At 33.9% G+C, this 14988-nt stretch overlaps 2 protein-coding genes across 2 annotated transcripts in view; one reads left to right on the top strand and one right to left on the bottom strand.

The window, feature by feature from the left end:
- Positions 1–678: 678 nt before the first annotated feature.
- On the top strand, positions 679–12519 carry LOC117116004 (egl nine homolog 1-like). Its single transcript, XM_033259933.1, has 4 exons — positions 679–1886; positions 5044–5180; positions 5300–5386; positions 9876–12519. The coding sequence occupies exons 1-3, from the start codon at positions 708–710 to the stop codon at positions 5367–5369; spliced, it is 1386 nt and encodes a 461-aa protein (XP_033115824.1). The 5' UTR covers positions 679–707; the 3' UTR covers positions 5370–5386; positions 9876–12519.
- Positions 11251–14988, bottom strand: part of LOC117116043 (TATA box-binding protein-associated factor RNA polymerase I subunit A-like) — a 14210-nt gene continuing 10472 nt past the window's right edge. The window contains exon 11 of the mRNA XM_033259982.1: positions 11251–14703. Within this exon, the coding sequence (XP_033115873.1) occupies positions 14600–14703 (104 nt within the window). The 3' untranslated portion in view covers positions 11251–14599. The remainder of the gene's footprint in view (positions 14704–14988) is intronic.

Below are 14988 nucleotides of genomic sequence, written 5' to 3'. Positions count from 1 at the left end.
AGCCGTTTCAAAAAAGAAGAAAAAAAAAAAAAAAGAAGAAAAACAATGGTCGTTACGAAGTGAGAGAGGGAGAGCCTGAAACAGCCCACAGCGAATTTCTTGTAATTTTCTATTCAAAAAAGACCGGTAAAGAGTCCGGTACAGCTACACAAATTTTTTATTTGATTTTTCAGATTGTTAGAAAAATGATATTTTCAAAGCATAATCCACGTTTTGTAATCATATCTCCGGGTAAAACGTATACGGTACTTTAACAAAAACAATCATCAAATGTGATCTTGGGAGCAATGGGGACAACCTTTTCATCCAGCGGTGCAAAAGCAAAGCAATAGGTACAGGTGTGAAAGTTTCCTCATTTCTTCAGTTAGAATTATATTAAATATATTATGAAAACTAGAATAATTATGAATACTTTTCACACAGTCATCTTTGCGTATCATAGGTCTACTTTATTAATATTATTAGCTGGCAGGTAGGTCTTCCTTTTGTTAGATTGAATTATTCTTCTGATTTAGAGGTCTTTTAGTAAATAATTTACTATCTTCATTACTTTTTTTAAACGAGGAACTGTATGCTTTACCAAACGACAGTGCACGTACACCAGCTGGAGTTCAGTATAGTACAGTAGCTATAAATAGCACATAATACAGAGCGTACGTGGGGGCGTAGTTGTGAACTACGTAACGACTTCTGAAAGTCTATCTTTGATGATCGTAGCATGCCGAAGCAGAGTTTCGTGTTTACATTGTGTAGGATGGGAAATGGACATGGCGTTTCACATGCCTCGGATTGGTGTACGTGACACAGGGAATGATTCTAATGACGAGCTTAATAATGTTTGTGCAGTTGACATTTGTAACGCAATAAGTAACCTTCGTATGTGTGGCAAATGTAAAAGTGTTCGATACTGCTGCAAAGAACACCAAAAACTCGACTGGAAAAAACACAAAACCGTCTGCTTAAAGAAGAGTAATGCAGGCTCCTCAGCAACAACGAAGCCTCAGCAAGCTGGTGATCCGGAAGATGCTCTGAGGAAACCTCCTCCTACGAGTAACACAACCGCGGCTATGACTTCACCTAAGGTATTGTTTTCCCTTGGTGATACGAATGAACCCAATGACCGCAGTGCACGTACTACCACAATAACTGGAACTGATGAGCAGTACACAGTACAGTCTTCAACAAATGGACTTGGCAGAACGCATGGTAGTACAAGTTCGAATTCCACCTCTTCCTTATTGAGTCGTTCCTCTTCAGGTGTATCAAGCTGCTCCAGTCTGGACACTGCTTTTCAACACCTCCAATCAACAATTGATGAAGACCCTGAGGGACCACGTCGAATTCCAAGTGATCTTCAGTCAAAATTACAGCAAGAATCCGCAATATTTTCAGAAAGACTAGGTTCAGGTTATCCATTAAAACCATTTGAGTCCAACAAAGGATTTGGAAATATGCCCCCTCTGCAAGAGGACAACATTAGCAATGGAGATTGTCTGCCTGGAGAAAATATTAAACTTCATGACTTGGTGAAACGGGTGGTGAAATCACTCACCACACAACATGGAATCTGTGTGCTTGATAACTTTCTGGATGAGAGACGTGGGTTAGCAATTCTGAAGGAGGTACAGCAGATGCATTCCAGTGGTCAGTTTCAAGATGGTCAGGTTGTCCGCAGTAGGGATGACGATTCCAGAAAGATAAGAGGTGATCAAATAGCATGGAGGAATGGTCATGAGCCCGATTGTGAAAACATAAGTTTTTTAATTTCAGTTTTAGACTCTATACTAGCATTGTGCAATGGAAAATTGGAAAATTATGACATTAATGGCAGAACGAAGGTAAGTCTACCAGGTGTCATTATGCAGAACATCAAGAAAAAAGTGATATAAAAAATCATCAATACTCGAAAACATAATGATTGTTGGGTGTCATTCCACACTGCTTGTGCATTGACTTCTGTGCCCAAAAGCGAAATTTGTTTAGTAAAACAAAAAATTGTTGCCCTAAAACATATGTATAATCATTTTCCAGTTTTGGTCATCTTTTCCAAATAGAATTAACGATATTGCCATTACTTTTTAAAATAGATTTATGGTCAATTTTAATGTTATAGTCTGTATTGCACTGTAATATTTCTATGATTTTTTGTCATTGTTTTCTCTTCATTCTTTGTAATTTTAAGACCAAATAAAAAAATTACTAGTTTTTTGTCCCCTTGCGCCTCCATTTTCTCTGGACACCAATTTTTTTTTTTTTTTTTTTTTTTTAATTTCCTTTTATATTTTATGAAATGTACGAAAATCTGGCTAACTCACATCAGTAAAATTTCGCTTTTGATTGTTCATGGTTGGAAATACATATGGTAAGCCTATGAATCATGTCTAGGGCTTTTATTTGCTTTCAATATGTCTTCTTGGTCAAAGTGAGAAAAAGTAGCTGTTTCCCATCGACCGTCTTGGATTTGCCATCTTGGAGTGAAAAAAAAGAGCCCTCATTCTCTTTTTGAGAAATATTATGATGAGAAACTACCTTTTTTTTATTGGCCTAAAGTTTGGGACTCATTGAATCATAGAAGCATTGGCTTCTTTAAAAGTCCCAGAACCTTTTTTGAGGCATAATGAAAGAAGTAAATGAAATGAAATGCATTTTATTTTTATGGGCGGGACACATCGAAAATTAAATTTTGTGCAGACAATTGTTACTGCTTGCTCTGTGTAAAAAAGGTAAAGGTTCGAAACCTGAGGCAGGCCGGAGAGCCCGTACCTTTCCTTAGTGTTTGAGCCAGACTGTGCAAGGCTGTGGGGGTTCGCCACTCCTCCAGCACTGCAGTCTGTTTTCAGAAGGTATCATGTTGTAAAGTAGACATTGTCAATCATCAATGAAATTTAAATTTTACATTAACAAAATATTGAGGATTAAATCATTTTATTGTATAAGTCTGGTATACAGTATGGGTATAATGTTGAAATGTCAGCTATTAATATTTACATAGTAATGTTTTGTTTTCATATTGTGTTGCATATTTCATGTTTTGTTTTCATTGTGTTGCATATTTCATGTTTTGTTTTCCTATTGTGTTGCTTATGTCATGTTTTGTTTTCCTGTTGTGTTGCTTATGTTATGTTTTGTTTCCATGTTGTGTTGCTTACAGGTATTTCCTGTTTGGTTCTCACATTGTGTTGCTTACAGCATGTCATGTTATGTTTTCATGTTGTTGCATATTTCATGTTTTGTTTTCTTTTTGTATGATGCTTGTGCCATGTTTTGTTTTCACATTTTGTTGCTTTAGTCATGTCATGTTTTGTTTTTACATTGTGTTGCTTATTTCATGCTATGTTTTCATGTTGTATTGCTTGTCATGTTTTGTTCTTACATTGTGTTGTTTACTTCATGTTTTGTTTCCATGTTGTGTTACTTATTTCATGTTTTGTTTTTATGTAATGTTTGTGTTGCTTATTTCACGTTTTGTTTCCATGTTTTGTTGCTTATTTCATGCATGCTTTGTTTCCCCGTTGTGTTGCTTATTTCATGTTGTTTCCCCGTTGTGTTGCCTATTTCATGTTATGTTTCCAAGTTGTGTTGCTTATTTCATGGTATATTTTCACGTTGTGTTGTGTGTTTCATGTTTTTCTTTTTCTGCCATTGTTTTAAACAATGCATGCTAAAGTTGTTTATGATAAATATACTATAATTTAATAATTAATTTATTGTATTTTTAACAAAATTATCAGGCAATCAACTAATTTTAAATGAGTCTTATACACATCTAGATGTGTATAAGAGACAGTAATTGCAGTTTAAAAAACTGAATTGTGAAAAGAGATGTTTACTGTATATTAAGCTCTGCCCACACTTGCAGACTTACATGTGATAAATAAATATGATATGACCATATTTGGGTGTAATACGATTTGATTTGATTTGTTGCGATTCCATACATGAAACATACAAAACAATATGAAAACGACATGAAAATAAAAAAGAGTAAAGTCACATGGGTAACTCTCTGAATCTCCACAAGGGGATTTACATCCTGAGGGGTCCACAACATATGGCATCATTATGTCCATATATGAGCATCATGTCCATATATGAGCATCATGTACATATATGAGCATCATCCATATATGAGTATCATGTACATATATGAGCATCATGTACATATGAGTATCATGTCCATATATGAGCATCATGTCCATATATGAGTATATAACACAAATTTTTCACATACGGTTTGGTAGTGTGGACTGAGCGTAATTAAACACAGATTAAACTGTAAATGTTTTAAAAGTCAACGCTATTGAATGCTACAACAGAAATACATCTAGACTTTTTTTATGCCTTGTTTCGCGAACTTATTTTTTTAAAGGTCATCAGAGAAGGGTGGGAAAAAAAAGATAAACATAAAATTTAGGTTTTTCATTTCAATTCAATTCAACTCAAAATAAATTTATTCCAAATCTTTTCAAAGCATAGATTAAACAGTACAGATATAAAAATGGAAATGGAAAGGGCAACCACAAACAAGCAGAGCTTTACACTTGTGGCGCCTGAAAACAAAAGTAATTAAGATACTATTTCAAATTGACAATGTACAGTAAGTAAAAGTATACACGTTAATTGAAGCACATTCATATCATAGATGAAGATAACAATAATAATAATAACAAAGATAATGAAGATAAAAATCATAAATAGAATAATAAAAAATTCAGCAAAGAGGTTTGACAAAAACATCCAAACGGAGGAGAAAATAAAAAAAATTTATTGGTGAATGTAAACAGTGTAGCAATTTGATGATTAAATGCTTTAAATTTAAATTAATTTTTAATTATGAAGAAATATACATATCTTGTTTTCAAGGAAGCGGCATGTGTAAATTGTTTTATTTTTTATGGAAATTTCCAATTTTTCGTGGCAGTGGGTGTGCTAATTGGCCAAAAAATAAAGTGCTATTTTTATTTGAAATCATCATTATTTTTGGGCGGCACTAAACAAGGTATAAAAAAAGTCTCGTCTAATTATTGTATATTTTGTTGACAGAAAAATGGTGGATTATTGAAAGTGTATCCAGAAGGAGCTTCCGGCCCAGCAAGCGTAGCTCCGCTTTTTAACAGACTTTTATTCTTCTACTCCGACCGGAGAAATCCACATGAGGTCTTCCCAGCTTATGCTACAAGGTAAAATATATACAACATTATCGTTGTTTAGACTCTGTTGTTTATAATAACAATTTTATGTATTGATAATGTTGTAGTCAGAATAAATAATGGAACTGTTTTCTGTCCTGCAATTTCAGATTCGCTATTACTGTGTGGTACCTCGACGGTAATCAAAAATCAACCATAAAACGTCCTGTTAAGATATGACTTTTCAACAACTGTAGGTAAGTATTTAACAAATATTTTGAAATATGATACTAAAGTAAATAAAATGTTATACAAAATCTCAATACTATATGAAGGTCTACAGCAGAGATTCTCAAACTATGGGTCTCCAAAAAATATTAAAGGGACATTATAAAATATTTCATTTTGCCAAAAATTGTTGTAGTGAAAGAACATTTTTCAGTTATTTAAAATTTTTTTATGCATAGTAGTCATTAAATAGTGATTCTAGAGGAGATCAAGTTTACTGAGTGCATTGAATAACCATCATTGATTAATGATTACCGTATTCCAACATTTCAGGAGAAAGTAAAAAACACTATTTCTTAGGTGGGCCATGAGGAATTTGTCATGCAATGTAGGCCTATCCCAGCATAATAATAACGTGTAAGGCCCTATAAAAAATATTATTAGTATATCACCCTATCTGGGCAGGAAAAGTGATGAGGGAGGGAGGACTTTTTTTAAATTTTTTATTTTGCTAAAGCCAAATATAAACCTTGGTTTGTTTGCTGGTGCATTGATATTCAAAGCAAAACATGATTTAGATAATGCAAACAATATCTACTAAACTATTTAATAAAATAAATGAAATAAACAAAAAAAAAAATTTCAAAAAAAAAAAAATTTCAAAAAAAAATTTCAAAAAAAAAAAAAAAATTTTTTTTTTTCAGTACCATAAAAGGCATGCACGCAAGGGTGATAAACTAATAATTTTTTTTATTGGGCCTAACCACATCTGGGAAGAGGGTCACGATCAAATATCTTGTTGGTTAAAAAGATTGCAACCAACTGGTCTACAGGAATTTGTAGAGAGAGTGAGCCTGTGTGTATATGTAGGGATGTTTGCATAGCGTAGGAAAAAAAGCGCAGGCGACTTGAAAGTGTCTAAAATTGGTCCAAAATCCGGACCACTGTTTAGTCTAATACCCAATATTATTGAAACATGAGCACTCCTGCTGTCCTGAGTGCTCATAATTTAGTTACTGGACCGGTAAATATTTGGGTACCAATTAATCCACTCTAATAGTCATTCTAAAGCCAGACAGAGATTCTGGCAATATTGTGGAAAAATACTGGTACACTTAATGACATGGACCATTCATACAAAATAAATATTGCGATAATAAATCGCCTTAACGTATGGATCATTCACGCTCAGAGCGCCATTGTATAAGAGACAGTATATACAGTAGGTTAATGAATTGTATTTTTATTATTTTCAATATTTATTAATGATGGCGGTGTTTGTAATTTGGTGTTTTTGAATGTATTTGAATTTTTTGTTTGTAATCTTGAGTTCTTGTACTACAATAATTTTAGACTGGTTCTGCTTTTTGTATTTTACCATACCAGAATAAATAAATAAAATAAAAAATGAGGGTGTGCTTTATTGTTTCTAGAAAATTGCTAATAAGTGAAGAGTAATATTGCGGGAATGTGACCGGCTTTCGTTTCAGACACACCCCAGAATGCACCTCAACGGGAATATTTCGGTAATATTACTAGGTCTGAGTTGAGAAAGAACGCTGTCCAACATGGATATTACGGCTGTGGTTAGGTTTGACTTTTTCATACAAAAGCCATTGTTGGGAATATTCCCACAATACTGTATTGCAGTAACATAGCTTTGTGTAAAAGTGGCTTAAGACTACCTGTATGCCGACATAATCCCATCACCTGACAGATTTACAGCCAAGGTGATGATAAGAATAGTATTGTGTTTACCATGACTAACCTTAATAATATAAACAGGTTATTTTGTCTTAGACCCAGACCTAAATGATATAAACAGGTTCTGGTTATTTTGTTTTTGACCCAAACTTGCATTCCGAATCATAGGGTTTATTGTGTAGTTACTAGCACAGTCTGCATGCATTCCAAGTTGATAAACACATTAGATATTAAATATCTAAAAGAATGTAATAAGAATTTATTTATTTCTTATTTAACCGGGGTGTAACACCCAATGTACCCAGGATTACAATGCATGGCACAAAAACTGAAAACCCCATTCCTGGCAAAACTTCACTGAAAAACAATTTTGAGAAATAATGTATACTGTATAAGCATTACTCTAATTATCATAAACCAGGTCATTTATTGGCATAAATTTTAGTTTTATGCTAGAACAAATAGAACAAAAAAAGGAAAGAGAAGTAGAGACTATTTCTCATATAGGAGATTACCATTTTCTTCGTTACTAGCAAATTTAGAGGCTGTAGATCCCATCTGCTGGCATGCTCTCGCCAGCTTCTTTTTAAGAATACTTTATACCATGGACCTATTAATAGATCCATGTTTATACAATTGAGCTTCCGAGGCAGGTAGGGTAACTATTTCGCAAACCACCCCATTCGTTATCTCGCCAACCAATGCCATCAATTCATCCCACAATTAATTAAATAAAAGCATTAATTAATCTGATTTACTGAACTGTTTACGTCGCCGATACTGTACAACTGTGAGCGATAAATATAGTGCGCCCTTTCTAGTGATATTAGTTTTTGTACCTTGCACCTCGCACACTGCAATTATGTTTGCTTAATTTTCAAAATATCGGGCAGAATTGCTTTTAATAAGTTTGAAATGATAACAGAAAATAAAACCGATGAAAGCTAGGCCTAGGCTAGCACAAGGCTAGGCCAATGTTTCCAGCGCCTATTTCCTCACCCTAATAGATTAGACCTATTGAAAAATTGTAGAAAAAAAAAACCCAGAAAATTCATCTGTGTGGAACACCAAAAATTGGAACACCAAAAAAAAAAATCAAAAGAAAAGAAAAAAAAAAAAAAAGAAGAAAAGAAAAGGAGAAAATAAATAAATCTCCTAATTAAAACCATAAAACAATTTACATATTCATAGTTAAAAGATGCTGGTAAAAAAAATAGAAGCAATACTAAAATAGATTATATTAACACAAAAATTAGGAAGCTTGATGTTTATTGTAGTACTTTCTCTAGTAATCAATCCTCAATAAAATTTGTGATATACATACAATGAAATTTAGTTGTGGTTCCTTATGCTGTACACAAAACAATAAATACATACATTAATCAATGCGTTAATGGCGGATGGAAGGTCCTTAGGGACCTGACTTTCCGGTTACGAATGATTGGTATCGACAACCACTCCGCATCATCAGAGTCAACAAACTATTACTGGTTATTATTATTACTATTTTGGGTGTGAAATCTAACCCAAAGGGGTAAAGACGTCATTCAGGTAATAAGAAACTCTGTCACCAAAACATTTTTTTTTTACTAATGTGAGACAATGTTAATCTCTTCGAGTAGAAAGGTATTTATCACTTAGGCCATGTTTCCGCAGCATTTGTAATTCCACCGATAAATTATCCATCCAAATTTTTTATCCGATCATGCAAAATTATGGACAACAATGACAATGTGTTCAACATCAAAACATCTGTTTCGTTTACCTAGACGAAAGAAAATGCTAGCTTTGTTCAGTGTACTTTACGGTACAATAAACAATAGGTGGGGATAGACCTGTTTGTTTGCCCTCTTCCGCCACCTCAAAATAAAAAAAAAAATAGGGTTGCAGTTAAAGTTTCGGTGGCTGTTTTTTGTTGTGCTTTTTAATAAGAATTGACTGAATATGTTCAACATGTCTTGCTTTTTTGGTTAGCCTGGGTGAGTTGGATGGCTGAGCGGTTAGTGCAGGGGCTGAGCGGTTAGTGCAGGGTCTCCGCAACCTACAGCCATAATATTGGCGCTGATTCAAACGGCACGCTTGCCTATGGTTGTGGTGGTGGAACAAATCTTTTTGGATAAGGACTATAAACCGTAGACCCAGTGTACGCAACTTGGCTCGTGTGAACTTAAAAGAATCCAGTTCATCTTTCGAGAGGAGTAGGGGGTTCCCCGGTGTACTGGTCCTTACGTCCCCTATTGTGGACAGATGAGAGTAGCTGGTAACCGGTTTACCGGGTAGCTCAGACATGAAGAGATGCTAAGGGGAGAAGAAAGTCATTGAAACGAGTTACACAGTTAGTCCACAGCGCTTTGTTCACCGAGCACCTTCCCTTGACTCTTCATTATTTACTGACAAATTAGACTCCGTTTTGTCCAAATTCGTCTATACTCTCGGTGACCTTAACATTGACATTCTTAAGCAACAAATCGTCTTCTCGGTCAGTGATGTCCTATACGGTTTTTTTGTTTCTTTCTGTTCTCTTTGTTTCTTTTTTTTGCCTGTTTAACTTATCCTTTTGTCCATTGCATCTCTGTTCTTTCTCTTTGTTTTCTGTCACCTCTTGTTCTGTTTGGATGGCCCACTGCAAGATTTTATTTTTCATCTTCTTAGGGAATTGCCTTCTGCCTTTACATTCTTTTTATTTTACTTAATCTAGGAAAAACTCATTAACTTTTGCATCTTTTTGACGCAATTTTAAATCGAAGAATTGTTTCAATAAAAAAAAAAAAAGTTACAGGTATTAATTAAATTTTTTTTTCTCTTTAAATACAGATTCTGAAGTGATTTAAACCAGCATCATGCAAAACAGCACACAGATATGAAGCAATGTGATTTTATAGTTTATATAGACATGACATCTGCAGCGGAGTTATAGTTGTCCTAATAAAAAAATACCCCAACACCAGACTTACAAAAACTTGTGCGCATTCAAGCTCTCGCTTAAGGACCAAACCGTCGCACATAAATGCAATATACTCAACAAAATGTGCATACTGTTGCACTACCTACAGATAATAGATTACAATAGTAATGATATACATTATACTTGTGTTATGACCAGTAGGACAAGCGTGATTACAATATGGCACCAAACTACTTGTGATGTATGACTGTTAGTTACCAATGACAGTATTATGGATGCAGATGCTATGTCAAAGGTCACACTTAAAAGCACTGAGAAACTCAGGATTTTATTCTTATGATTCAGGTGCATGTACGTACTATAAATGAATCCATATTTGTTGAAGGACAGCATGTAAATGAATATTTACTGTTGCTGTATCCGGTTTGACTACCATTCATTGTACTACTCTCCCTCACGAAATGTATCCATGGGAAACACAAGCCAACGAAACATTATTGAAAGTAGTTCTTGGGCATCTCTCCAAGAACAATAATCATTGGCAGACTTTGTTGCTCAAGAATGGCTAGGTTTTGTGTTTTTTCTCCCCTACCTCTATATTGACCTTACCTTAATAGTAGATTTAATCTGTTATACATACTAAGGAATTCTGTAAAAAAATTTGTTTAGGCCTTGTGAAATCAAACAAACTGTTAGTGTGGTACTTTCATATTTCTTACAGTAATATTAATAATATATTTTAAAAAGGGGTTATATTCTGGTCCATTTTAAATTTAATTGGCATTAGAAAAATGCCTTTTTTTTTTAAAGTAGTAAAAACAGGACCAGTTAAAAAATCCATTGAAAACCACTATCAATTGTATTTTTAAACAGCATTTTAAAAACTTCCATTTTACTGGTTATGTTTCTACTCATTAATAAGTTATTATAGTAAACATAATACCTCTATGTTCTACTACATTGTTATAAAGGGGCCTAAAATTACATATTTTTTTCTTGGCATCAGAAATTCCTAAGTACTGTAATATTTTTCCAACTACACACAAGTACACAGTGGCGTATCTAGGCGGAAGGTATGTGGGTGTCTAAAGAAAACAGATCATGCTCTCAAAGTTCAAAATTGCCACATATCAACTTATTTTGCAACCTAGAATGCCCCCCCCCCCATTTTAAGACTCCCAGGTATGCCACAGCAAGTAGAAGATCCTTATCTCTTTGCTTGTGCAACCAGTTTCGGTACTTCTGTACATGCATCAACACTAAAAGTATAAAACACTTTGAGACTTATCTAATTGAGCTTTTTATTAATATAGCTTTTCGTATATTACACAGTACACTTCTTGAGATGAAAACCTCAGCTAGTCTGTAAGTGCTTCTTCGCTGTTATTTACTGTTTATAGACCATTACACCTCACCATAATTATTTAGTAAAAAAAAAAACCTCATAGAAAATGTATATATTGTATAATAATAAAGTAGTTCTTATTGTCAGGTTTGTCATATCAATTATAATAATAAAAAAACATTTTACAATAGCCATCTCATAAATATATGTTTAGCAATATCAAAGGTTAAAAACATCTCTAAAAAAAATAAAAATAAATTGCATTGCTCTATATACTATAGTACTGTACTGTTGATGTAGCATATAATATTAAAATTTGAATCAAATTACAGTACAGTACCACGTTTATGTTTGCCACACTAATCGGGGTTTGTGAAACTTTTTGATATGTATACTTTAGTTTATTGATATTCATATGTAATTTGCAAACAAGTGTAAATTTAATTTAGAACAACATTATTTACCAGTGGACATTTTTTGCAGTCAGCAAAGTTTCTCATGCAGTTATCAACTACTCTTGGTTTCCGATCGCGACACTGGTTGAAATACCATTAAGAATGGTGGTAAAGCTTCGTTTCACACCAATCCACTTGCTGGTCAAATTTCCATTAAAACAAAAAAAAAATCATGTCAGGTAGATTAAAATCACGTCTATCGCCGTATTTTGCGAGCTAGTGCTGCTCACTTCACCATTTCATGACTTAAATACACCACTGATCCAGATATGTCAAATTACCATCAAGAATAGTGATGCACCAATACAGGTGCTGGTAAAAATACCATAATGGTGATACACCTTGGTTCTGCACCAATCCAGATGCTGGTCAAACTACCACTATGTTCCAGTTGCTGATAACAATGGTGATTATAGCATCTTATGAAAGCTGAAACCTTGCTTATTCCAAACAAATGTTCAATGGTAAATAGAAACAATTTTGTTGTAAAATATTGAAATCTAGGCAAGTTTATTCCAAAAAGTTTACATTACGGTGTAATATACAGACTTTACTATGTAATGTACTGTAATATAATTAATATGTTTATATAGTCTGTGCAGTTGTCAATAAATCATACAATAATAATTGTGTATGAAATGATTAATATACTATTAGTAAATGAGCAGTTTGTTAGTGAACACTGTCAATACGAGAATATGTTGCAAGGTGGTTATAACAATGCATATTGCAAATAAAGTGATTTTAAACTAATGTTTATTCAGTGATCCATTTTAATAGTTGTTTTATATGGTGCAACACACACTACACTTTTCACACTAACAGAAAATGTTTAAACTTGTAACAAATTATCTCCAGAGATATTTTATTCGTTGCACACACACAATAATTTGAAATCTTGGAGGATAGCAGTAATGTTAATGGTTATAAGCACAAAATACAAAAAGTCTCTATGCGATGTTATGTAAAAACAAGTTTTGAGATGTTTGGAAATGTGAAAGACTAAACAGGTAATGAAAGTTCCAAGTCCAGTCAGCTTACATACCACATTAGGCCTAGATATCTAGGGTAGGCCAAGTGTGCAACACAAGTTTGTTCTCCTTTGCCTGGTGGTAGTACGAAGGTATTTTCTCTAAATAACTCTGGACATCTTGGAAGAAAAAAAACAGGCCTCGACAGAGCTTGTTTCATATGGATTTGCACTCGCACTACACAAACCTGGTAACAAATCAACTTGTTACTATTTGCAAAATAGTGACAGTGTGAAAGTATATTAGTTTCATGTGTGTTGTTAAAAATGTACTGTGTCTGTCATGAGCTAAAAAAAAAATTGAAAATTCAATTTCATATTTGAATTGCTTAATTTTTGAATATTTATTAAGATAATAAGTTAAGTTATTAAGATAATTATTTAAATGATAAAAAATGTAAATAATATCTTTCCTGTATTCTTTTACATAGACCCTTAAACTGGCCGGTAATCTATTAATGGATTTTGTAGTAAAATCTTTGTAAATCAGCAAAAACTATTTTTAAAATTCTGTTTCTGGTTGGAAGTTGGAATAACTTCTTTGGTCTTTTTTTTCTTCTTCGAAGATTTACTGGTACAGTAATTGAATTTTTGCGGTTTTTCAAATTGTTTTTTGGCAGACAGTATATATATTTAAACTTTTTTGTTTTTCAGTGCTGTATTTGGAATGTTGCCAAATCTATAATCATAACATCTGACTGGAAAAGTGCCAAACCAGACATGTTTGACATAGTAATAAATGGGTTTCAGCCACAACTGGCATATGTGCAACAAAATATCCAATGTATGTGGTCAGTGGCCTGGAACCGCTGCCAAAAGGTCATCGGACCAAAAATATTATATTGCCTAGCCAAACAATGTTATTCCGATTGCTAATTCCTAATATTGTAGTGTAAAACCACAACCCACAATTCCCACCAGGGATTTTTATTCCGGGACCCTGACTGAGGTGATAGTCAGTCTGTTGGTTCCGACCCTCTAACGGTAAATTTCTTGAGCCACCAATGATGTGCGCATTATAAATAGCGATAGATATATTTACAGCATGCGTATTATATTGTATATCCAATGCAGTCACATAAAGTCCCATTTATCCTGTTCCCTGAAATAGTTTGGACATTTGCCTAGCACTATTGCTAAAATTTCCCAATTTGTCCCTCTAAACCCTGTTGTTCCTGGCAGTAAGGCTAACACAGCACACATTGCTGAGTAGAGGGCAGCATTCATAATTCTGCTCAACAGTACCTTGTTATTGTCTCTCCCTGATAGGAACAAATGTATTAATTAAAAAACATTTTTATTTTTAGAGCAAAAAAATAAATAAATAAATCTTAAAGCAATGCTAATTAAATCACACTTGTTGTAAATCTAAAACACAAGTTGTCATTATAATAATGCCAACGGTTTATATAGCGCCAATTCCAAATCAATGATAAAAGGCGCTGAGCGTTATTACCGCCCTTGTCACTGGAAAACATACAGCGGCAAACCTGCACTAAGTGCAACCTCCTTTACTCCCTGGGGAATAGTCTTGCATGTGTACTCAGCCCACGAAACTATAACAATCAATGCCACAACATCCTACCAGGTACCCATTTATACTCCTAGGTAGACAGAGAGACAAATGTAGATAAAGTGCCTTGCACAGTGATAGTTTCAAACACCTGACCACAAGATTGGGGGTCAAAGCCACCATCGATGCGATAACAGCTTCTATGACCATAGGAAGCATTAACCATTCAGATTGGGTTAAACTACACAGCACAACTTCAACCAATCAGATTGGGTTTAAGGACATGCTCATCACATCGTTATTTGTAGTCTTTTTTGAGCAGACAGCACCCTTTCTTGGATGTTTTCCTTCATTTCTGGAAGCCTTTTGCAAACCACCTTCACATATGCATAATCTGTGAAATGGAAACAAACATATAGTAAGAAAAAACAATGTAAGAAACACCTAGTGTCATAGCCAGCCACTGCCTCTGATCACATGTAGAACTAGTTTCAACAATTTAATTATTTAAAGCACCAACGTTAACATTACAATAGAAAATTAATGTAATACAGTTGAACATGCCTAAGTCAAATCCAAAATGGCACTGAAAAATTGTTTGACTTTAGATAAAATTGATTGACAGATAATTAATGGAAAACATGTGTAAAAATAAGTTGACTTAGAAATTATTCAAGTT

The sequence above is a fragment of the Anneissia japonica genome, unplaced genomic scaffold (genome assembly GCF_011630105.1).
Source record: "Anneissia japonica isolate Jap-2015-1 unplaced genomic scaffold, ASM1163010v1 scaffold287743_len2803612_cov181, whole genome shotgun sequence".
Lineage (NCBI taxonomy): Eukaryota > Metazoa > Echinodermata > Crinoidea > Comatulida > Comatulidae > Anneissia > Anneissia japonica.
The sequence above is the reverse complement of the archived record's forward strand: the minus strand, read 5'-3'. Positions and strand labels throughout refer to the sequence as shown.